Source organism: Schistocerca gregaria, chromosome 10 (assembly GCF_023897955.1).
Source record: "Schistocerca gregaria isolate iqSchGreg1 chromosome 10, iqSchGreg1.2, whole genome shotgun sequence".
In the NCBI taxonomy this organism is placed as follows: domain Eukaryota; kingdom Metazoa; phylum Arthropoda; class Insecta; order Orthoptera; family Acrididae; genus Schistocerca; species Schistocerca gregaria.
In genome coordinates this window covers 142,864,453-142,890,046 of record NC_064929.1, presented here as the reverse complement: position 1 = coordinate 142,890,046, position 25,594 = coordinate 142,864,453, and the positions used below count along the sequence as shown (strand labels likewise).

The 25,594-nt window shown below is 44.8% G+C and overlaps 1 protein-coding gene across 1 annotated transcript in view; it reads left to right on the top strand.

The window, feature by feature from the left end:
* Positions 1 to 5,333: 5,333 nt before the first annotated feature.
* Positions 5,334 to 25,594, top strand: part of LOC126293215 (uncharacterized) — a 120,674-nt gene continuing 100,413 nt past the window's right edge. Inside the window, exon 1 of the mRNA XM_049986338.1 lies at positions 5,334 to 5,349. Coding sequence (XP_049842295.1) covers positions 5,334 to 5,349 — 16 coding nt within the window. The remainder of the gene's footprint in view (positions 5,350 to 25,594) is intronic.

Here is a 25,594-nt window from a genome sequence, read left to right as displayed (position 1 = left end):
CCCTCCAGGACATCACACGCTCTCCTGCTTCGATGGGATCAAGCTCCGTCTTGTCGAAATCAGGGTCACTTTGGATAACGATGATGAAATCATCTTCCAAAACCTTCACACACCGTTCGGTAGTCACCGTGCCGTCAAGGAATAGTGCACCGATTATTCCGCGACCGGTCATTCCACACCACACAGTCGCCCGTTGAGGGTGAAGAGACTTCTCAGTCGCGAAATGCGGATACTCAGCCCCTAAATGCACCAATTTTCCTAATTGACGAATCCATCCAAATTAAGCTGGAATTTTTCGCTAAATCAAACCATACCATAGGCATACTAATTCCCATCATTCCCCGCTGTCAACCGCGCACTTTTAACGTGTTAACGCAAACCGTTCAGGCGTTATGACGATTTTATTTCTTATAGTTCAATAATTGTCCCCCTCCGTGTTAGTGTCTGCAGGTTCACTGTGAGATAATGCTGATGTAGGTCGCTGTGGCCGACATTAGATCTATTTTTGTGATTGTCTTCCAAAGCTGAGTTAATATCATTGGGAAATTATGGCTGAAGCTTGCCGATATTCTGAAGTATTTTTACCTCGTGGTAACTGGGTGTTGTGTGATGTCCTTAGGTCAGTTAGGTTTAAGTAGTTCTAAGTTCTAGGGGACTGATGACCATGGCTGTTAAGTCCCATAGTGCTCAGTGCCATTTGAACCATTTTTTGAAGTATTTTTGTGAACTGTGTTTACGTAGTAAACGTGGTGCTATGGATAAATGTAATAGTGATTCGTGCTACGAAAATGTTTGAAATAGTAGGTTTCGTGTATGACTGAAGTATTTTTCCAATCCATATGTGACACACAGCAAACCAATGCTTAACAGTATTGGTTAAAAACAGTCTTCGTTGCAATTTTAGTTTTTTTATTTTTCAACTACGCGTTTCGCATTATTTAGTCATATTCAGGTTATCTTAATTTGGTATTTCATAGAAGGATCCTTTAGTCAGTGTAGCCAAAGGGCAACGTCGAATATATCAGGCCAACATCGCCTTCTTTAAAGTCGGTAAAAGCTTTTCTAGATGGACGCGAGTGACACCAAGAATAGTTTTTACTGAGTGTAACGAAGGCGATGTTGACCTGGCCTGATATATCCGACGACGTCCTTTGGCTACACTGACTAAGGGATCCTTCTATGAAATACCAAATTAAGACCACCTGGAGATGCCCAAATAAGGCGAAACACGTAGTTGAAAAATAAAAAAAAATAAAATTGCAACCAAGACTGTTTTTAGCAATACTAAATGTTTACGATTTATTAATTTACACGTGAACTGTTGGACCAAACTAAAAATAGCTCTGAGCACTATGGAACATAACATCTGTGGTCATCAGTCCCCTAGAACTTATAACTACTTGAACCTAACCAACCTAAGGATATCACACACATCCATGCTGAGGCAGGATTCGAATCTGCGACCGTAGCGGTCACACGGTTCCAGACGGTAGCGCCTAGAACCGCTCGGACACCCCGGCCGGCTTGAACCAAACTCCTGGTATGGACTGCACCTACCCTCTGTGTCTCATACTAATTTCTTATTTCACTTCTTGAACTCAAGCTGCAGTTCTGAGAGAATTTTGTACTGCGAAGTTAGATCGACGAGCCCGTACATTACTCCTCGTCTTACCTCGACTCCATCTGAGACCGCGAAGCGTATCTAATGGCGTCAACGTCGACCGGACGTTAACCTCGAACCTTGGTTGGTTCGTGCAAATGGTTCCTGAGCACCGACAGCTCCCAATTACGTGATGGGCAAGTAGTGGACGCGCTCTCTTAATTGGACTGGCGGACACGCTACAGGCGCCGGCATAAAGCACCCACCTGCCGCTGTCTCCCTTCCCCTCCCCGCTGTGCAGCTCAGCGAGAAGGCCGCAGATTCGTGGAGAGTGCGGTAGTTCCACGGTGGAGACGTGTGTAACAGCTGTGAGCCGCTAGCAGTCTATAACCGTCTTACGTCAATAGCTACCAACCACCAGTGAGCCGGCAGCCCTCAATAATAGAACGGAACTCTCCGAATTTGGAGAGAAATCGGTAGAGGCGATACATATTGAACGTTATGATCTAAGGTCTGATCAGGGTAGCTCTAGAAAATTGTTGGTAGTTGCTAACCGCAAGGTGGAACGGGTATAATATCTTTGAGTAGGAGGATCTTTGATGGTTAAGAGAGCAGGGTGCGCGCAGTAAAAAAAAAAAAAAAAAAAAAAAAAAAAAATGGTGAGTCGCAGGTAGGTGCGTGGAGGAAGCAGACGTGTGGTGATAGCATTAAGGTACGTCGCTGCCCCTGTCCAAACTTTAGCATGTAAATGAGAGAAGATATATAATCATTTCAAATTGGGTTTTGTTAGATAATGTTCAGAGTTAGGAATCGTACGTGACCAAAATTGTATCCTTTTATTCTGTCAAAGTATCGTTGATAAGATTGTTCTAAGTTAATTATTCAGCAAACCTGCATCTGACTGCGTCTATGAACTTGTTTCTTGCACTCTTCCATTTTGCCGGAAATGCAACATGTATTTGACTCAGCAATCAAGTTTAAAAGAATAATTCCGTTTGTGCAATGGCATTAAGATGGTACTGGAAAATTTTGGCCCTGATGTTTACTTGGTTCTTTCATTGGTAGGTAACTTCAGTTTACTACTCCTTTTCATATTCAATACAAGCAAAGGATGTGGACTATGATTCAGGCTATTAGATTTAAACGGAATGTTGTTCTCAATATATATATTGTCAAAATTTTAAGTCATACACAAAACCTACTATTTCAAACATTTTCGTAGCACGAATCACTCTTACAAAAAATTTTTACAAAACGCTTACTGCGTCAAACCTTGGACATACAGATCCTAACTCTGAACATTATCTAAGAAAACCCAATTTGAAATGATTATGTATCTTCTCTCATTTACATGCTAAACTTTGGTCAGGGGCTGCGACCTACCTTAACGCTATCACCACACGTCTGCTTCCTCCGCGCACCTACCTGCGACTCATCATCATCTCTCTCTCTCTCTCTCTCTCTCTCTCTCTCTCTCTCTTTTTTTTTTTTTTTTTTTTTTTTTTTTTTTTTTTTTTTTTTTTTTTTTTACTGCTCGCACCCGGCTCTCTTAACCATCAAAGATCCTCCTACTCAAAGATATTATACCCGTTCCACCTTGCCGTTGGCAACTACCACCTATTTTCTAGAGCTACCCTGATCAGACCTTAGCACATACCTTTCAATATGTACAGACAAGCAAATGATTCAGAAAAGTTAGATGATTTATTCAAGAGAAGGAACTTCACAAATTGAGCAAGTCAATAAATCTTTGGTCCATCTCTGATCCTTATATAGGCAGTTATTGGGCACTGATTGACAGAGTAGTCCTGCTGAAGGATATCGTACCAAATTCCGTCCAACTGGCGCGTTAGATCGTCGAAATCCCGAGATGGTTGGTGGGGCTGCCCATAATGCTCCAAACATTCTCAGTTGGGGTGAGATCCAGCGACATTGCTGACCAAGGAAGGGTTTGGCAACCACAAAGACAGTGAGCAGGAACTCTTGCCATGTGCAGGTGGTCATTATCTTGCTGAAATGTAAGCACACGATGGCTTGCCGTGAAGGTCAGCGAAACGGGGTCTAGAATGCCGTCGACCTACCGCTGCTGTGGATGGCAACCAAAGGGATCTGCTAGGGTAAGAAATGGCAGCCTGATTGTCGGTCGGGACGGCGGGTGACAGTCAAGTTGCGATCCCACCACTGTCCGGCGCATATGCAGACAGATCTTCGGCATGGAACCTCACTGCATCTGAAATCACTCAACAGAGGAAAGTCCACTAGACGGGATATCAATTCGAAACTACACAGATTACGCGAAATAACTTGCCCCCCTTCTAACAGACGTGTACCGCAAGTCTCTAGAGGAACGGAAGGTTCCAAATGATTGGAAAAAGGCACAGGTAGTCCCAGTTTTCAAGAAGGGTCGTCTAGCAGATGAGCAAAACTATAGGCCTATATCTCTGACATCGATCTGTTCTAGAGCACTGGTGACCTCAGATGTTAAGTCCAATAGTGCTCCGAGCCATTTGAACCATTTTTTGAAAAGGGGATGGCTTACAAAACACTCGTTCGGCCTATACCTGAGTGTTGCTCATCAGTGTGTGGTACGTACCAGGTCGGGTTGACAGTGGAGATAGACAAGATCCAAAGAAGAGCGGCGCGTTTCGTCACAGGGTTATTTGGTAAGCGTGATAGCGTTACGGAGATGTCTAGCAAACTCGAGTGGCAAACTCTGAAAGAGAGCAAAATTGTTCTCCTGCATCGAATTGCGTCTCGATGATCAGGGAAGACGAGTCTGGAGAAGCCCCCGACAGTAATGGGATAGCAGCGAACCTGCCACCACCCATTATGGCCCGACGACAGGGACCGATGGTCTGGGATACCATTTCTTTTCGTAGCAGGATCCGATCAGCAAAGAGGAACGTCGTCGACCTTCAACTCCCCGTTTTGTTTCCCTCCATGGCGAGGCATCCAGGGCTTACATTCCAGCAAAATAATGCCCGCCCACACACTTCTAGAGTATCTACTGCTTGTCTGCGTGCCTGGCAAACCCTAACTTGCCCAGCAATGTCGCCGGATCACTCCTCAATAGAGGATGCTGGCAGCATTACGTGCAGGGCCTCCAACCAGCTCGTGAGTCTGACCTCCCTAACGCGTCAACTGGACATAATTTGGCAAGATACCCCAGGAGGTCACCCAACAACTATATCAATTTGAAGCTGAATAAATGCTTATATAAGTGCCGCAGATGGACCATTGCGTTTTTGACTTGCTCAATTTGTAAAGCTCTTCAATTAACCATTGAATTTTTTCTGCGATTGTAATCATTTGTTTGTCTGTACATCACATCTACCGATTTCAGTCCGAATCGGCTACTTCCTTCGTGGCGGCTCGTTCTTCTGTCTTAGTGAGTATCTTTGCGAGATGTGACTGTAGAGAGGGAAACAGTGTGTGGGTGGAAAAGGGAGCAGAAAGTGAAAGCTTGCGTGGGAGTTTGGGACGATGAATGTGTTCGAGCTGCGATTCCTTTTTCGTATTTCTGTGATCAGTGCAGCCATACAAATCCACTCAACAGGTATGCAGTTATAAAAATGATTGCAACCTGTTGGTCCTTTTCGTTTGTGTTAGCTCCCTTAGTCCCACCCCCTCCCTCACTCCACCCCCATCCCTGTCCGAAAAGCACACTTACCGGCAGAAATAGGAGACATCATGAATGTCGTAATCAGTGAATCTTAAATTTGTGAGTGGCGTTATGCAGGAACCTGCAGGTAAGTCCCTTCAGCACCGGATGGACACTTCACGCATGGCTTAGAACCTTACCTGTCCAGTAGCTCATCGTCCGCATATAATTGTGTACGGTGTACGTCAATCAATTGACATAACTATGAGCAATCTGACTATTCTCTACTACAGAAACATGTACTTCTGTTGGGCAAACGTACCTTTTGTTGTTGTGGTCTTTAGTCCAGAGACTGGCTCTAAGCACTGTGGGACTTTAACATCTGAGGTCATCAGTCAGTCCAGAGACTGGTTCGATGCAGCTGTCCATCCTACCTTCTCTATTCTGTTCAAGCATCTTGATCTCCGAATAATTACTGCAACCTACATCCTTCTGAATATGCTTACTGTACTTATGCCTTGGTTTCCCTCTACGACTTCTACCCTTCACCCTTCAAGTACACCTTATATGCTAAAGAATAATATACAGTGTCTCAGCTTTATCGATGAAGATAATGTCTAAAACATGCAATGTACCTGCTGTTCAAATTGTAAAAAGCCTTTCGCTTCCTGTATTTAACCCCTGCTACCTTCACAATTTGGAAAAGTGTATTCCAGTCAACATTGTCAAAAGATTTCTCTAAGTCTACAAATACTAGAAACGTAGGTGTCCGTTTCCTTAACCTACTGTATATGATAATTCGCAGGCTCAGTATTGCCTTACGTGTTCCAACATTTATACGGAATCCAAACTGATCTTCCCCTAGGTCGGGCCCGCATCTCGTGCTCGTGCGGTAGCGTTCTCGCTTCCCGCGCCCGGGTTCCCGGGTTCGATTCCCGGCGGGGTCAGGGATTTTCTCTGCCTCGTGATGGGTGGGTGTTGTGTGTTAAGTCCCATAGTGCTCAGAGCCATTGGAACCCTAGGTCGGCTTCTACCAGTTTTTCCATTCCTCTGCAGCCGTGACTTATTAAACTGATAGTTTGGTAATTTTCACACCTGTTAAGACCCGCTTTCTTTGGAATTGGAATTATTATATTCTTCCTGAAGTCTGAGGGTATTTTGCCGGTCTCATACATTTTGCTGACCAGATGGAAGAGTTTTGTCATGAATGTCTCTCCCAAGGTCGTCAGTAGTTCTAATGGAATGTTGCCTACTCCCGTGGCCTTGTTTCGACTTAAGTCTTTCAGTGCTCTGTCAAATTCTTAACGTACTGTTGTAACTCCCATTTCATCTTCAACTACGTTTTCTTCCATTCCCATAATATTGCCCTTTAGTACATCGCCCTTGTATAGACCCTGTGTATACTCCTTCCATTTTTCTGCTTTCCCTTCTTTGCTGAGGATAGGTTTTCCATCTGAACACTTGATATTCATACAGATGGTTCTCTTCTCTCCAAATGTCTTTAATTTTCCTGAAGGCAGTTTCTAATTAAACTCTAGTGATACGTGCTTTACATCCTTACATTTATCCTCCAGCCATCCCTGCTTAGCTAATTTGCACTTTAAAAAAGTCAATTTCATTTTTTGGCGCTTGTGTTCCCTTTCACCTGCTTTATTTCCAGCAGATTTATATTTTCTCCGTTCAATAATTAAATTCATCATCTCCTGTGTTACCCAAGGATTCGTACTAGGCTCTGTCTTTTTGGCCATTTGAACTTCTGTTGCCCTCACTATTTCTGCTCTCAACCGTCTATCTTATTCCCTTCCCTTGTTTTTGTCAATCGTCGCCTAATGCACCCTCTGAAACGTTCAAAAACCTCTGGCTCTTTCAGTTCATCCACGTCCCATCTCCTTAAATTCCTACATTTTTTTGGTAGTTTCTTCAGTTTTAATCTACAGTTCATAACCAATAAATTGTGGTCAGAGTCCACATCTGCCCTTGAAAATGTATTATCATTATATAATCTACCTGAAACCTTCCAGTGTCTCCAGGCCTCTTCCATGTGTACAGCTTTCTTTCATGATTCTTGAAGCAAGTGTTAGGTATGATTAAATTATGCTTTGTGCAAAACTCTACCAGGCAGCTTTCCCTTTCATTTCTTACCCCAGTCCATATCCACTTCCTACTTTTTCTTTTCTTCCTTTTCCTACAATCGCATTCCTATCCCCCATGACCACTAAATTTCCGTCCCCCTTAAATATCTGAATAATTTCTTTTATCGCATCATACATTTCTTCAATCTCTTCATTATCTGCAGAGTTCTAGTACTACTGTGGTAGGCGTAGGCGTGGCGTCTATCTTGATTACAATAATCCGCCGGCCGCGGTGGCCGAGCGGTTCTAGGCGCTCAGTCCGGAACCGCGGGACTGCTACGGTCGCAGGTTTGAATCCTGCCTCGGGCATGGATGTATGTGATGTCCTTAGGTTAGTTAGGTTTAAGTAGTTCTAAGTTCTAGGGGACTGATGATCACAGATGTTAAGTACCATAGTGCTCAGAGCCATTTGAACCATTTTACAGTAATCCGTTCACTATGCTGTTCGTAGTAGCTTACCGCGCTCCTGTTTTGTTCTTGTATTTTTTTAGTCATTGTTAAACCAACTCCTGAATTACCGTTCTTTGATTTTGTATTTATAATCCTGTATTCACCTGGCCAGAATTCTTGTACCTCCTGCCACCGAACTTCTCTAATTCCCACTATATCTTTAACCTATCCATTCAACATTTAAAATTTTCTAACCTACCTGCCCGATTGAGGGATGTCCGGAACCGCGCTGCTGCTACGGTCGCTGGTTCGAATCCTGCCTCGGGCATGGATGTGTGTGATGTCCTTAGGTTAGTTAGGTTTATGTAGTTCTAAGTCTAGGGGACTGATGGCCTCAGATGTTAAGTTCCATAGTGCTTAGAGACATTTGAACCATTTGACCATTCCACGCTTCGATCCGTAGAATTCCAGTTTTGTTTCTCCTGATAACGACGTGCTTCTGAGTAGTCCCCGACCGGAGATTCGAATGGGGGAATATTTTATCTCCGGAATACGCCGTCATCGTTTCAGCAAACAGTAAAGCTGCATGCCCTCGAGGAAAATTGCGGCTGTAGCTTCCCCTTGCTTTCAGACGTTCTCAGTACCAGCACAGCAAGGCCGGTTTGGGTGATGTTACAATGCCAGATCAATCAATCATCCAGGCTGCTGCCCCTCTTCAGGAACCACACGTTTGTTCGGCCACTCAACAGATACCCCTCCGTTGCGGTACGGCTACCTGTATCACTGAGGCACTCAAGCCTCTCTACCAACGACAAGGTCCATGGTTCATAGGAAAAGGACCTTTTGTTATATTGGTGATATTACCTTTTGCTATATTGGTGATATACTGATACTGTTTAACTTTTAAAATTCCCAATACAGAATCCAGCTTCATTTCAAAAGGCAATTTTGTCTAATTAGCAACACTGAAACTCAGAATGATGCATTTATGTATGTAACAGTTACATCCCGTTGAAGCACCCTCCCGATGCCATGGTATCACCAAACAAATGAATAAAAGATGAACGGTCGCTTGTAATGGACCAGATATAATAACGCGATGTGCGAGTATTAATTTGTCATAAGTTAAAACGTATTGACATGAAATAGTATTAATATGGGTTACAGACCTAAGAGACAAGTTATTTAAATGTGATGTATGTCGACTTTCGCGTAACAATTATAAATGATCGTTTTTTCCAACGATGACTTAAATGCATGCAGCGACAATATATTAATTATAATGTCTTGTGAGCGCTGCATGAGTCCAGGATGCTAGGTTATGTCCGATTCGTTGTATGCATGCAGGTAAAAAAAGGGGGAGGTGGCACTGCAAACTTACGCTGTATGTTGTTTTGAATCCAGAGTGGGTGCCATTTTAATTAGCCCAAAACAGCAGACTACTGTTTACGAATGCTTCTTGTTCATTATTCCTGTCGTGTTGGTGCAATAACTGTTTCAAAATACTAAAAACTATAGAGCTTACTTGAATAGCATAGTTTCAGGAAGGCAATTTCGAACGTTTTCTCTTCTTGAAGCGTATTTGGTCTGGTAATATGACAGTCATAGTGACGTCACGGGGAAGTGTCACCGCGGCAAACTATGGGGGATGAATGCGGTGGACCTAATGTTTCGGGCTAGTTAAGATGGCCGACTTTGCCTTCAACTTTGTGACGTCATGCCACCTCACCTCTTTTCTACCTCCGTGGTTGTATGTAAGGGTAACGCTCGCTTCAGAGTAATTCCACAAACATGGTGCCATTTTGACGCCTACGCAATATGGACGACCGCACGACCGGCTATCGACTTTTCTTAGCATTCGATGAGTCTTGTAAGACTTCATGCACGAGTACATGAGATTTACAAAAACATGTCATTCTTAGAATTATTGCTAGTAAAATGTCACGAATTGATTTATCGGCAGTTAATGCCTTAAAAAAAATTGGTTCAAATGGCTCTCAGCACTATGGGAGTCACCGTCAGTCCCCTAGAACTTAGAACTACTCAAACCTAACTAACCTAAGGACATCACACACATCCATGCCCGAGGCAGGATTCGAGCCTGGGACCGTATCAGCAGCGCGGTTCCAGACTGAAGCGCCCAGAACCGCTCGGCCACAGCGGCCAGCTGGTTAATGCCTTCGTATAACAGTGCTCTCTTGGAGTGAGTTGTTATATCGTAAATAATTTACAAATTAAGTATGAGACACACTTGTGTTATGATTTGCAGTATACAGTTTCAGTGTAACGGAGCATTGAAAATTTATCACAAAAAGATGACTATTATCATTAAATGTCACTTACAGTGGATCAGCGATACAAGCTATCAAGATAGGATATGATAACCAAAACCGGAGGTAAACATCATATGGTTAAGTGCTACTGTGATGAAAAACGTCATGGTTTCTGGAGTCTTAAGTTGTTGGTTCGCATCCCGTTGCATGCGATTTTTTTCATGTTAGCGTTGTTAACACGTCCTGTTACTTTCTTAAGAATGCAATACAAATACGTTCTGCAATATTCGGTGTTATTTACATTCAGTCTGGTGTGAGAACGAAGGATGAAGTAAATGTTTAGTGATTTCCGGATATGTAGTTAGGCGGGAACCTAAGAGGACAGCTTAAATTGCTGCATCTGAAACGAGATGCAATAAACTTCGTATTCTGTCTTTTCACTAATATTTGGCTCTTTATTTCCGAATATGTAGCTCTTTCCTAGTGTGTGGCTAGGCTGGAACCTAAGAGAACAGCTTTAAATGCTACGTGTAAAATGAGCTGCAGTAAAATCTGTATTTTTTCTTCACACAAAAATTTATCTCTCTATTTCCGAATATGCAGCGACCATAGTGTTTGGTTAGGCGGGAACCTAAGACGACAGCTTAAATTTCTGCGAGTGAGTTGTGGAACAACAATATTCATATTCTTCATAGTAACGAAGTCGATAGCCATCGTGCTGTCGTCGATATTGCACGCGATGTCGAAATGACGTCACGTTTCCGAGAATTGTTGTTACTCTGTACCTAACTAGAAGAATTACTAATGAGTTTACTTTCGTTCTGATTTGGCTAAGGAGTTCTATAGGTATAAAGGTAGTCATTTAGCTAGCAAACGGTTTAACAAGGTGAAATAGTTCTCTTCGACAAAACCAACAGAGGTAAGAAACCGCTATAGATAGACGTCATTCAGACAGTTGGAATCCGTGAGGAATGATCGTGGTTTCCAGGTTTCTTGCATTCTGGCGATACATGTTGAAGAATTTTCTCCCGTAAAAATCGTTATATCAAATAAAAAATTTCTGTTTATGGGGACCAATGATCGTTGCTGCGCGGAGAGCTCTACATTGCATGGTAGTCTCGTATCTGAAGTGCTTTCAAGTTCCAGCATCACAAAAAATAGCAGCTGCAGCCGTGCGCAGCGTACAGAATTCTACGGCGATTGTCCGGCTATTTTCTGCTTAAGAGATAGCGAGCAACGTGTCCAACAAACACAAACTATTATTTCTTTAATTCCTTCTTCCTCAGTTCACTACAGGAACTTCAATAGCCTGTTCAACATGCATTAATGAACTGTAGTTTAATAATCTTCAGAAGAGTAATAGACTAGGGAAATAGATGTTGGTCGCCAGATAACTAATTACCATAACTGTAAATCAAATATCGAAACATCCTGGCAGATTAAAACTGTGTACCCGACCGAGACGAACTCGGGACCTTTGCCTTTCGCGGGCAATGGGTAGAGCACTTGCCCGCGAAAGGCAAAGGTCCCGTGTTCGAGTCTCGTTCGTGCACAGGGTTTTAATCTGCCAGGAAGTTCATATGAGCGCACACTCAGTCGCAAAGTGAAAATCTCATTCTGGGAATCAAATATTGTGTTTCCGTTATCATTTGCCGTCTCGAAGTTTTCAAGATAACTTACAGTCTGTGATGTGAAAGTAATGTCTTAGTGCAGGTTCTTTACAGATATTTACTACGAATAGAAATAGTTTTGACTGAGCTGATTTAGACAAGTCAGAAGAATATTTATTTCTAAGTGATAATTAATTGAAACCCTCAGCTAGCCGGCCGGTGTGGCCGAGCGGCTCTAGGCGCTTCAGTCTGGAACCGCGCGACCGCTACGGTCGCAGGTTCGAATCCTGCCTCGGGCATGGATGTGTGCGATGTCCTTAGGTTAGTTAGTCAGATGTTGAGTCCCATAGTGCTCAGAGCCATTTGAACCGAACCCTCAGCTGCCGACAGGTGTTGTTGATATACCTCCATGAGGACAGCTGAAAATATGTGCTCCGAACAGGACTCGAACCCGGGATCTCCTGCTTACATGGTAGCGCTCTATCCATCTGAGTCACCGAGCGCCGCTGCAGGGACCTATCCCTTGCATGCTTTCCGTGAGACCCACATTCCCAATTGTCAACAATCTACATACGTAATGTTCCTCTTAGATACTTTGACCATACACTAATTAATCGCGTCCACTAAGGTGACGAATCCAGTAAGAGTTCGGGCACCTGAGGACATTCGCACAGACGAAGGTCAATGGCCGGGTCGGGGCACACATTTTCATGTGTCCCCATCGATATATGTCAAAAACTCCTGTCGGCATCTGAGGGTTTCTATTAACTATCATATATTTTAGAGAAGCTGAACGGTCATCAATGGTATCTGTTCTTTCGGAAACAGTTACTGTCTTCATTTTTTTTTTTTAACTGCTTCCACGTAGACGTTGCACTACTCGCTAGCCGAGCGGTCTCAGGCGCTGCAGTCATGGAGTGCGCGGCTGGTCCCGGCGGAGGTTCGAGTCCTCCCTCGGGTGTGTGTGTGTGTGTGTGTGTGTGTGTGTGTGTGTGTGTGTGTGTGTGTGTGTGTGTGTGTGTGTGTCCTTAGGATAATTTAGGTTGTGTGTAAGCTTAGGGACTGATGACCATAGCAGTTAAGTCCCATAAGATTTCACACACATTTGAACATTTTGCACTACGCGTCTTAGGTGTTTGCTTATGCCATCTGATAAAATCATTACTTCAGTAAATTAAGGAAAGGTGTGAAGTGTACATGAAAATAAGAGATTTACACTAATTTTATTATGATTATTGCAATTAAAAATTGCGATATTCTTACAAGAATCAAGTAATTCATGTTACTCAAACACCTGTTGCTCTCAGTGTAGATGTACAAGGATCGTTTCACTAACACAGGTTTGAAAAAGATATGAAAAGTCAGGGATTCGTTTGGTGAATGAGGCAGCTATCCACTTGCTACACTCAATCACGTAAACAGAGCAAGTTTTGCCACACATCGATGTTAGCCACTGGTGCTGCTTTATTACGCATTCGACAAGATGTAAACAGACCCACCACTGCGGTGCAACACGCCATTCTTTTCTTTCTTTTGCTTACGCCACAGTCCTGCAACGACCCCAACTGCCTGCGTCTAGTGTAAATCGTGAAATAGTGCAGAATTGTTTCAGATGTCTGCAACGCGTGTAACTGAGGCGGACTGCGGGGATCAGCCCGGTATTCAGCTAGTGGGATGTGGAAAACCGCTTAAAAACCACATCCAGGCTGGCCGGCACACCGGCCCTCGTCGTTAAACCGCCGGGCGGATTCGATCTGGGGCCGGCGCGCCTATCCGAGACCAGGAACCAGCGCGTGAGCGCTCCCGGCTGACCTGGCGGGTTGGTACATCACGCCATGTCGGAAGGAAGAGAAACAAATTAAATTGCATTGCTCGGCAAACAGAGAGAATAGCGGTATACGCTTGTTACCCTGACTTAATCATTGTGGGTTCATTACCATATCCATGTAGATCGCTCTCTCCCTCGCTTTCAACGCATGTTACTGTAGTGACGGTCAGTACTTCATGCTAGTTTCAGGTACCCATTGCAGTGCAAAAAGGAATATAAATGAGACAACTAGATACAACTTCCTGACGACCACTTCCTCGATCAACACTGCCTGATCACAACAACAACAACAACAACAACCACACTCTAACTCACTCTTCCGCCGCGCTGGATTAGCCGAGCGGTCCCGGCGCGAGTTCGAGTCTTCCCTCGGGTGTATGTGTGTGTGTTTGTTCTTAGGATAATTTAGGTTAAGTATTGTGTAAGCTTAGGGACTGATGACCTTAGCAGTTAACTCCCATAAGATTCCACACACATTTTAACTCACTCTTCCTCGTTTCAAAACCAGTACGGCAACCATACCCTCGCTGTTCGTTGGTTGAGCCACACCCCCTCCAAAGATCACATGCAAAGACCCAAGTCTAGCCGATGCAGCAGAGAAAGTGCAGAAATCGATCAATGTGTTACCAAAACAAAAGCAAAAAGTGCCTGTAATAGACATACAAATAAATGGAGCACAAGAAAGACGGCTGGTTAAAGAAGACACTTTTCAAGAGTTAACAGCATCTTATAATAGGAGGATAATCCCAAAAGTAAGGTCTCCTATTTTTTTATATATAAGTACAAAACTTAGATTGTGTGGCAGGTGGTCACACTGTTAAGAAACGTGCTTCACCCGTTATGTGTTAACATACGCTCGCCGCGCTCAGTCTTGGCTTGGCAGCTGTTGAGAATGGAGCTCCCGTTCGATGTTACCGCCAAGTGCGAACTGCGCTCGGTTACTCGGTTTATGAACGCAAAAACCACTGCGCCGATTGAAATCCATCGCCAGTTAACAAAGCTGTATTGTGAGTCGTGCATGTATGTCAAAAATGTTCGTAAGTGGTGTCGAGAGTTTGTAGCTGGTCTGAACGAAATTCATGACGAACAAAGGAGCGGGAGACCATCAATTTCTGAGGAGACAGTGTTGAAGGTTGAGCAAACCATGCGTGAACATCGGCGGGTCACCATGGCTCGCCATCACAGTTTCCTCTATCTTAAAGATCTTTGTGACTAATGCCCTTTTGGCATATTTATTATTTTATAAATGACATCTAAGTACTGTCAGTCTTTTACGATGATTCCGTACTTATACCCTATCATACGTTTTTAGTCATTATTCTGTGACTATGTTATAGAATATACACCATTCTATGTTTTAAATTGTGAAGAAGACACTCCTAGCAGTGTCGAATCCCGGTTAATTTGTTAAAAATAGTGACCGAGGGCTGTTTTTCTTTCAGTTGTTAACTATTCACGGTCTCTGAACGTCCAGCCATGTAGAAAATTTTTTGACATGTATTACTTCTTGTTTATTGAAGTATTCGTGTAGCCTAATTATTACACCTTACAACGACAATTCAGTCATGTTCTAATTTATGCTACAGTAATTAGCAAGAGATACTAATTTAGCAATTACAAAAAGAAGTTTTGATTTTTCACTTTTTCCAGATGGTAAGAACATAAAGCAAAGCCATTCATGTTCACAGTGGTCAGAGGAGTCGATCGCGGGCACTAAAACCAATAATTCATCATGGCATGAAAGCATGCGCGCTGCAGCTGGGCCTTACAATGTGCCCTTAACAGAGGGGTTTAATAAACTCGTTGCCTTAGAGGAATGGAACAGAATCACACACAAAATGATCCCTCAGCGAAGAAGAAAAATGCGCTATCGAAATCGCGGTGGCACGCGGTTCTTGGCGCTTCAGTCCGGAACTGCGCGACTGCTACGGTCGCAGGTTCGAATCCTGTCTCGGGCAATGATGTGTGTGATGTCCTTAGTTAGTTTTAAGTAGTTCTACGTTCGGGGGGACTGATAACCTCAGATGTTAAATCCCATAGTGCTCAGAGCCATTTGAACCGTCTATCGAACTCTGTTATCAGCAGAACAAGAAAAAAAATTGAGCGGAAAAATGAAGAGTATCCAACCGTGCTTTTGGACATACCTCAAAAAGAAGTGTATGCCAAAGTAAATGTCATTGTGGTTGCATGGGGAGAAGATACGAAAGTGGCTGGTAAGGATTGGTACCGTTCTTTCATGAAAGAAACATAGGGAAGATATTTCATTAAGAAAGCATGAGGCGCTTTCTAAAGTACGAGCCATCGAATTAAACGAGGAAGCATTTAAAACATTTTACAATATTTTGAAATCTGTCTTGCACGGATCTGATTTGAAAAATAAACCTCAAAGCACATATAATGTGGACGGAAGTGCGTTTCCCATTAACAATAGGCCTGAAAAAGTTGTGGGGGAAATAGAAAAAAAGGGAAGTTGTTGCATTGACAAGTTTGGAGACTCGCTGTTGCCTGTAATATCATTGTGACATATGTTACATGGTTCATCTCGAAAGGCAAAAGAATCCGAGAAGAATACAACCTGGAAACGACTCCATGTACTAAGGCGTCTGTGTCAGATTCGGGCTACATAAACGAAGATTTCTCTGTGAGTCGGCTCCAACACTTCTACAAGCGCCGTTCACAAGGCAGATGTTTTTTACTTGTAGACGGTCACGGTTCACACCTTTCTCTCCAGTGCCTGCAATACCGTGTTAAGTATCACATTGAATTGACATGTCTACCACCTCGTACTACGTACATTCTGCAGCCGCTGGACATACCGGTTTTTAAGCCATTTAAGTCGTATTACCAACAAGAAGCAGATTCATTTATACACGTTAATCCGTCAACCTCCATTACAAAATTCGTTAAAATTCATCGTGAACCTTCAGCTGTCGTTTATTTTGTATACTGCGCTTCGCTGCTAGTTTCAGTGAAATGTCCATGAGTTTTAACAATTATTTGGCGGCTGAATATTCCGTCTTGCAAACATACATACGTAAATAAGATTCGTTTCTGGTAAAATTTTCGAAGTCGCTTAGAGGCTTGGAGCTACTGTAGGAAATGTTATGAAGCGTTGAGCGTACAGGAATTTTCCCCTTCAATTCCAACAAAATACCATCGCACAAATTCCTTCCTTTGTATACATTCGTGAACGATGTACCCTGATCTGTTACCACAGAATCCGAAGGAAGCCCAGTCCTTGAAACTCCAAATCCTCCGAGACATCCAGCAAGTCAGAAATCATCATTTTTCTCTGTTTCCCCAACTCCAAAGAAAACTACCGGTATCACATGCACGAGAAGAGAGAAAAATTTAACTTGACATCTGACTTCATCTGTTCATCTAAGTCTTACGAGAGGGAAGATAAAATTGCATTTTGAAAACTACCAAAGCAAGATGATCAAGTATTGTAGAAATTCCCTGAATGTTCAAGGGAAACCTTCAAATGAGAAAGACGATTAATCTTCATCATCACCGGAAGCTGAGTCTGAGAAAGAAACCGTACTTTGTAGTCTCTGCAGCATCAAGGTATTAAGACCATAGATCTGTAAAGAAAGGGAAATGGGTAAAGAGTGATAAGTACAGGGTGTCGTTTCACGAAATTTGTGTGCCCCGTAAACAATGCCGTTGTGAAATTCGTGTAACCACTACTAAAACATTAAGTGCAACTGAGGTGTAATCTTCTATATTTTGATGAATTGTATGACAGATGGCAAGGTTCACATAGCCCAATTTTCGATACAAAAGTCGCCACAAATTTTTTATTTTCCCGATGTTTCAACATTCTATATTTTGTTCTCTACGATGGAGAAGACTAGTTATTGAAGCAATACGTCTGTATCATACAAAACTTATAGCTGTGACCTACTCTCCAATACAATTTATCATGTGTAATAATATACCTAGCACACCTTTGGGGGCCCAAAAATTTGAAATGATTCATTTAGCGCGACCTTGCCCTAGATGAATAAAATGTTGTCTTTGGGCGTCTACTCTAAACGCGGTTGTTGAAGACTTACTTCGGGTTTTGTGTCCCACTGTGTATGCATTTCTTTAACAAATCGTAGTTAATCGCATCGTAAATGGGCTCACAGACTTCTATATCCTGAGATATCTTCTCTGATGACAGGAAATAATAAAATTTCACAAAAACAGGGGTAGAGTCGTGCAGGAAAAGGGGCATTGCACTGCGTATTGATTGAAACTTGATATCTTTTACAGCATTTTTAGCACGAATTAAACACATAAAACTAAAGACAATATTTGGATCACGCAACAGAACTATCTAGTGGCAGAAAAATTCGACATTTTTGAGCCCCATAAGATATAACTTTAGTTTCCCTATACCGTATTTTGCGACTATTAGGCGTTATGGACTACAAGACGCACCATAATTCTTAAACAATTTTATTAAAAAATAACATTTTTGCCATTTTTATTACTAGATTGCGAAGCCAACTTAAAACAATTCTTAGTTTATAAAAGCCAACTGACCTTTAAAATCCCCGAAACTCGTTGTATGAACTTTCTTCTTCCTGTTCTACTTCTTCGTACTCCATTGTCCTCTTCATATACAAGATGGTCATCACTGCCATCGAGAGCGTTACTTACCCACACATCTCGAAAGATTTAACAAGAATGATTCCTCTCACTGAATACCACTACTGTTCTATTCACTAACACAATTGTTTGGTTGTAGGTCGTTTTAAAGGTTCCTTCGGCGTGAACTCATGTTTGGTTTCATCCGTGATCCATTTGTTCTATTCTCCCTCATACACACTTTCAATGTTTTATTTATCGTGACGTCAAGAGGTTGCAATTGTGAAGCGAGTCCTTCCGGAATAACTGCAAGCTCTGTATTTCCCTCTGATAGTTTCTCTTTCGCATGATTTTTCAAGTGACTACTAAACTGATCTACATCTACATCCATACTCCGCAAACCACCTGACGGTGTGTGGCGGAGGGTGCCCTGAGTACCTCTATCGCTTCTCCCTTCTATTCCAGTCTCGTACTGTACGTGGAAAGAAGGATTGTCGGTATGCTTCTGTGTGGGCTCTAATCTCTCTGATTTTATCCTCATGGTCTCTTCCTGAGATATACGTAGGAGGGAGCAATATACTGCTTGACTCTTCGGTGAAGGTATGTTCCCGAAACTTTAACAAAAGTCCGTACCGAGCTACTGAGCGTCTCTCCTGCCGAGTTTTCCACTGGAGTTTATCTATCATCTCCGTAACGCTTTCACGATTACTAAATGATCCTGTAAGGAAGCGCTCTGCTCTCTGTTGGATCTTCTCTCTGTCTTCTATCCACCCTATCTGGTACGGATCCCACACTGCTGAGCAGTATTCAAGCAGTGGACGAATAAGCGTACTGTAACCTACTTCCTTTGTTTTCGGATTGCATTTCCTTAGGATTCTTCCAATGAATCTCAGTCAGGCATCTGCTTTACCGACGATCAACTTTATATGATCATTCCATTTTAAATCACTCCTAATGCGTACTCCCAGATAATTTATGGAATTAACTGCTTCCAATTGCTGACCTGCTATTTTGTAGCTAAATGATAAGGGATCTATCTTTCTGTGTATTCGCAGCACTTTACACTTGTCTACATTGAGATTCATATGCCATTCCCTGCACCATGCGTCAATTCGCTTTAAATTCCCCTGCATTTCAGTCCAATTTTCCATTGTTACAACCTCTCGATACACCACAGCATCATCCATACGCTATTACTTTGTTCATTAAACGACTGTAGGGAACTGTATCGAACGCCTTGTGGAAGTCAAGAAACACGGCATCTACCTGTGAACCCGTGTCTATGGCTCTCTGAGTCTCGTGGACGAATAGCGCGAGCTGGGTTTCACACGATCGTCTTTTTTGAAACCCATGCTGATTTCTACAGAGTAGCTATCAAGTCTCCAGAAAAGTCATTATACTCGAACATAATACGTGTTCCAAAATTCTACAACTGATCGACGTTAGAGATATAGGTCTATAGTTCTGCACATCTGTTCGACGTCCCTTCTTGAGAACGGGGATGACCTGTGCCCTTTTCCAATCCTTTGGAATGCTACGCTCTTCTAGAGACCTACGGTACACCGCTGCAAGAAGGGGAGCAAGTTCCTTCGCGTACTCTGTGTAAAATCGAACTGGTATTCCATCAGGACCAGCGGCCTTTCCTCTTTTGAGCGATTTTAATTGTTTCTCTATCCCTCTGTCGTCTATTTCGATATCTACCATTTTGTCATCTGTGCGACAATCTAGAGAAGGAACTACAGTGCAGTCTTCCTCTGTGAAACAGCTTTGGAAAAACACATTTAGTATTTCGGCCTTTAGTCTGTCATCCTCTGTTTCAATACCATTTTGGTCACTGTTTGTTTGGACATTTTGTTTTGAAACACCTACCGCTTTGACATAAGACCAAAATTTCTTAGGATTTTCTGCCGAGTCAGTACATAGAACCTTCGTCTGTGCGAATACGTACAGGTTGCCCGAACTCTTACGGGAATCGTCACCTTAGTTGGCGCGAGTAATGAGTGAATGGGCAAATATCTACATTACTGGCCATTAAAATTGCTACACCAAGACGATATGCAGATGATAAACGGGTATTCATTGGAGAAATATATTATACTAGAACTGACATGTGATTACATTTTCACGTAATTTGGGTGCATAGATCAACAGAAATGAGTACCCAGAACAACCACCTGTAGCCGTAATAACGGCCTTGATATGCCTGGGCATTGAGTCAAACAGCGTGTACAGGTACAGCTGCCTATGCCGGTTCAACACCATATCACGGTTCATCAGGAGTAGTGACTGGCGTATCGTGACGAGCCAGTTGCTCGGCCACCATTGACCAGACATTTCAATTGGGTGAGAGATCTGGAGAATGTGCTCGCCAGGGCAACAGCCGAACATTTTCTGTATCCGGAAAGGCCCGTACGGGACCTGCAACATGCGGTCGTGCGTTATCCTGCTGAAATGTAGGGTTTCTCAGAGATCGATTGAAGGGCAGATCCACGGCTGCACTGTTCAAAGTGCCGTCAATGCGAACAAGAGGTGACCGAGATGTGTACCAGTGTCAACCCATACCATGAAAACGGGTGATACGCCAGTATGGCGATGACGAGTACACGCTTCCAATGTGCGTTCGCCGCGATATCGCCAAACACGGATGAGACCATCATGATGCTGTAAACATAACCTTGATTCATCCGAAAAATTGTTTTGCCATTCGTGTTCCCAGGTTCGTCGCTGAGAACACCATCGCTGGCGCTCCTGTCTATGACGCAGCGTCAAGGGTAACCGCAGCCATGGTCTCCTAGCTAATAGTCCATGCTGCTGCAAAACGTCGTCGAACTGTTCGTGCAGATGGTTGTTGTCTTGCAAACGTCCCCATTGGTTGACTCAGGGATCGAGACGTGGCTGCACGATCCGTTATAGCCATGCGGATAAGATGCCTGTCATCTCGACTGCTAGTGATACGAGGCCGTTGGGATCCTGCACGGCGTTCCGTATTACCTTCCTGAACCCACCGATTCCATCTTCTGCTAACAGGCATTGGATCTCGACCAACGAGAGCAGAAATGTCGCGATACGATAAAACGCAATCGCAAGAGGCTACAACCCGACCTGTATCAAAGTTGGAATCGTGATGGTACGCATTTCTGCTCCTTACACGAGGCATCACTACAACGCTTCACCAGGCAACGCATGTCAACTGCTGTTTGTGTGTGAAAAATCGGTTGGAAACTTTCCTCATGTCAGCACGTCGTAGGTGTCGCCACCAACCTTGTATGAATGCTCTGCAAAGCTAATCAGTTGCATAACACAGCACTTTCTTCCTGTCGGTTAAATTTCGCGTCTGTTGCACGTCACCTTCGGGGTGTAGCAATTTTAATCGCCAGTAGTGTATTAGGTACAATGCATATGTAGAATTGTGGACAGTTGGGAATGTGGGTCTCTCGGGAAGCGTGCAAGGGGTAAGTCCGTGCAGTCGCGCTATTCATCTGTCTCCTCGGTGGCTCAAATGGATAGAGCGACTGCCATGTGAGAAGGAGATCTCTGGTTCGAGTCCAGGTCGGGGCACACATTTCAGCTGTCCCCATTGAGGCATATTAACAACACCTGTCGCGCAGCTGAGGGTTTCTATTATCATTTATTCCAGATATAGATAGGTTTCCAGTGGTGTCGAATATTTGGCCATTTTTAATACTGGCGGGAATTCTAAATCAAACAGTGGACAATTTTGGAGACAATTTATCGAAGAAATATGTGCGTCTTTCAGTCCGTAAAATACGGTACTCGCTCATGAACCGATGTTAAGTGGCGTGTTGGTCTTTCCCGTGATCGTCGCCATTGGGAACTTCTCAGGAGAAGATGAAAAGCGCCACCAGTAGGAATGCAGCAGCGCCTCTGACCAGCGAGACGTGTAACGAGGTTCCGGCGCGGCGCCTGCGGCACGCAACGCTTCCTGCAGACGCTGGGAGCGCCGGCCGGAACACACTGCGTTTCTCTCGGCCGGCCGCCGTTCGGGGCCAGGGAAACTCCGCAGGCGAGCCTTACAGCGCTGCGGCCACGCTCACACTTTCCACCTCTCGTCGTAAGCGCTCTGCCAGTGCTGGCCTCTGTAAGGGTCACTGAGAGAGAGAGATACCGTGAGCTAGTTTGCCTTAGATACTGTCGTGTACCGGAGACCCGCCAGGGTCGCCGAGAGCGCTGACGCGCTGCTTCCTGGACTCGAGTAGGCGCGCCGGCCCCAGGTCGAACCCGTCCGGCGGATTAACGACGAGGGCCAGTGTTCCGGCCAGACTGGATGTCGTTTTTAGGCGGTTTTCCACATCCCGCTACGTGAATACCGGGCTGGTCCCCCAGTTCCGCCTCAGTTACACGCGTCGCAGACATTTTAAACACGTACGCACTATTTCACGATTTACACTGGACGCAGACAGTTGGGGTACGATGATTCCGTCCTGGAGGGTACGGGGTGGTGGCAGGAAGGGCATCCAGCCTTCTCTACAACTAAAATTGCCAAATCCGCTGTAACTACGCCGACACTGCGATCGCTGCGGGACTATGGAGAAAGCGAAAGAAGAAGAAGAAGAAGAATGTTGTGTACCAGAGCCTCCAACACCACAACATTGTACTGAAATGGAAGACGATTTGCTCAGGACTGACACGTGGAGCAGTCTCTGGCAGTAGACCCTCAATAAGAATACGAGGAAACGTGAAAGTAAGTGACACATTATTATGGCAGGTCAAGGACTTTTACTTAACACTGCGCCCAGTTTTTTCACCTGATTTGATGCGACCCGCCATAAATTCCACTCCTGTGCCAACCTCTTCATCTCACATTATTACTAGCAAACCTATTTTCTTTATTACACTCCTGGAAATGGAAAAAAGAACACATTGACACCGGTGTGTCAGACCCACCATACTTGCTCCGGACACTGCGAGAGGGCTGTACAAGCAATGATCACACGCACGGCACAGCGGACACACCAGGAACCGCGGTATTGGCCGTCGAATGGCGCTAGCTGCGCAGCATTTGTGCACCGCCGCCGTCAGTGTCAGCCAGTTTGCCGTGGCATACGGAGCTCCATCGCAGTCTTTAACACTGGTAGCATGCCGCGACAGCGTGAACGTGAACCATATGTGCAGTTGGCGGACTTTGAGCGAGGGCGTATAGTGGGCATGCGGGAGGCCGGGTGGAAGTACCACCGAATTGCTCAACACGTGGGGCGTGAGGTCTCCACAGTACATCGATGTTGTCGCCAGTGGTCGGCAGAAGGTGCACGTGCCCGTCGACCTGGGACCGGGCCGCAGCGACGCACGGATGCACGCCAAGACCGTAGGATCCTACGCAGTGCCGTAGGGGACCGCACCGCCACTTCCCAGCAAATTAGGGACACTGTTGCTCCTGGGGTATCGGCGAGGACCATTCGCAACCGTCTCCATGAAGCTGGGCTACGGTCCCGCACACCGTTAGGCCGTCTTCCGCTCACGCCCCAACATCGTGCAGCCCGCCTCCAGTGGTGTCGCGACAGGCGTGAATGGAGGGACGAATGGAGACGTGTCGTCTTCAGCGATGAGAGCCGCTTCTGCCTTGGTGCCAATGATGGTCGTATGCGTGTTTGGCGCCGTGCAGGTGGGCGCCACAATCAGGACTGCATACGACCGAGGCATACAGGGCCAACACCCGGCATCATGGTGTGGGGAGCGATCTCCTACACTGGCCGTACACCTCTGGTGATCGTCGAGGGGACACTGAATAGTGCACGGTACATCCAAACCGTCATCGAACCCATCGTTCTACCATTCCTAGGCCGGCAAGGGAACTTGCTGTTCCAACAGGACAATGCACGTCCGCATGTATCCCGTGCCACGCAACGTGCTCTAGAAGGTGTAAGTCAACTATCCTGGCCAGCAAGGTCTCCGGATCTGTCCCCCATTGAGCATGTTTGGGACTGGATGAAGCGTCGTCTCACGCGGTCTGCACGTCCAGCACGAACGCTGGTCCAACTGAGGCGCCAGGTGGAAATGGCATGGCAAGCCGTTCCACAGGACTACATCCAGCATCTCTACGAACGTCTCCATGGGAGAATAGCAGCCTGCATTGCTGCGAAAGGTGGATATACACTGTACTAGTGCCGACATTGTGCATGCTCTGTTGCCTGTGTCTATGTGCCTGTGGTTCTGTCAGTGTGATCGTGTGATGTATCTGACCCCAGGAATGTGTCAATAAAGTTTCCCCTTCCTGTGACAATGAATTCACGGTGTTCTTATTTCAATTTCCAGGAGTGTATTTGCAGAATGTATCCCAATCTCTGTTTTCTCTACAACTTTTCCCCTCCATAGCCCTCTCTAGTACTGTGGAAGACATTCCCTGATGTCTTCCCAGATGTCGTATCATCCTGTCCCTTCTCCTTGTCTCACTGTTTTCCACACGTTCCTCTCCGACTTTGCAGAGAACCACTTCATTCCTTACCTTATCAGTCAAGTCAATTTTCAGCATCCGTCTGTAGCATCATGTCTCAAATGCTTCTTCTTGGCCGGTTTATCCACAGTTCATGTTTCACTACCACACAATTCTGTGCTCCAAATAGACTCAGAAATTTCTCCCTAAAATTAAGACCTGTGTTTCATCCTAGTAGACCAAGAATGTCGTTCTTGCCAGCGCTAGTCCGCTTTTTTTCCCCTCCTTAATCTGACCATAACGCCCCACTTTTCTGCTTTGTGATCTCCAATTCTGACATGAAGTTGGTCGCTGCAATGAAGTGAATACCCCTAGCTGCCTACAGGCGTTGGTATAAATCAACGGAGACAGTTAAAAATGTGCGCCCCATTTGGGACTCGAACCCAGGATCTCCTGCTTACAAGGCAGACGCTCTATCCATGTGAACCACTGACGACACAGAGCATAGTGCAACCGCAGGGACTTCCCTCTGGCACGCCTCCCGTGAGACCCACATTCCCAACTTACTGCCCCGCACTATGTTCATAGTGCCGATGCACATCATACTAATTACTCGCGGCTTTCTGCCGATTTCTGTAAGAGTTCGGGCACTGTTTATGCATCCGCACAGAAGAATATGGTCAAATTGGTCGGTGAGCCTTAACTAATATACACTCCTGGAAATTGAAATAGGAACACCGTGAATTCATTGTCCCAGGAAGGGGAAACTTTATTGACACATTCCTGGGGTCAGATACATCACATGATCACACTGACAGAACCACAGGCACATAGACACAGGCAACAGAGCATGCACAATGTCGGCACTAGTACAGTGTATGTCCACCTTTCGCAGCAATGCAGGCTGCTATTCTCCCATGGAGACGATCGTAGAGATGCTGGATGTAGTCCTGTGGAACGGCTTACCATGCCATTTCCACCTGGCGCCTCAGTTGGACCAGCGTTCGTGCTGGACGTGCAGACCGCGTGAGACGACTCTTCATCCAGTCCCAAACATGCTCAATGGGGGACAGATCCGGAGATCTTGCTGGCCAGGGTAGTTGACTTACACCTTCTAGAGCACGTTGGGCACATGCATTGTCCTGTTGGAACAGCAAATTCCCTTGCCGTTCTAGGAATGGTAGAACGATGGGT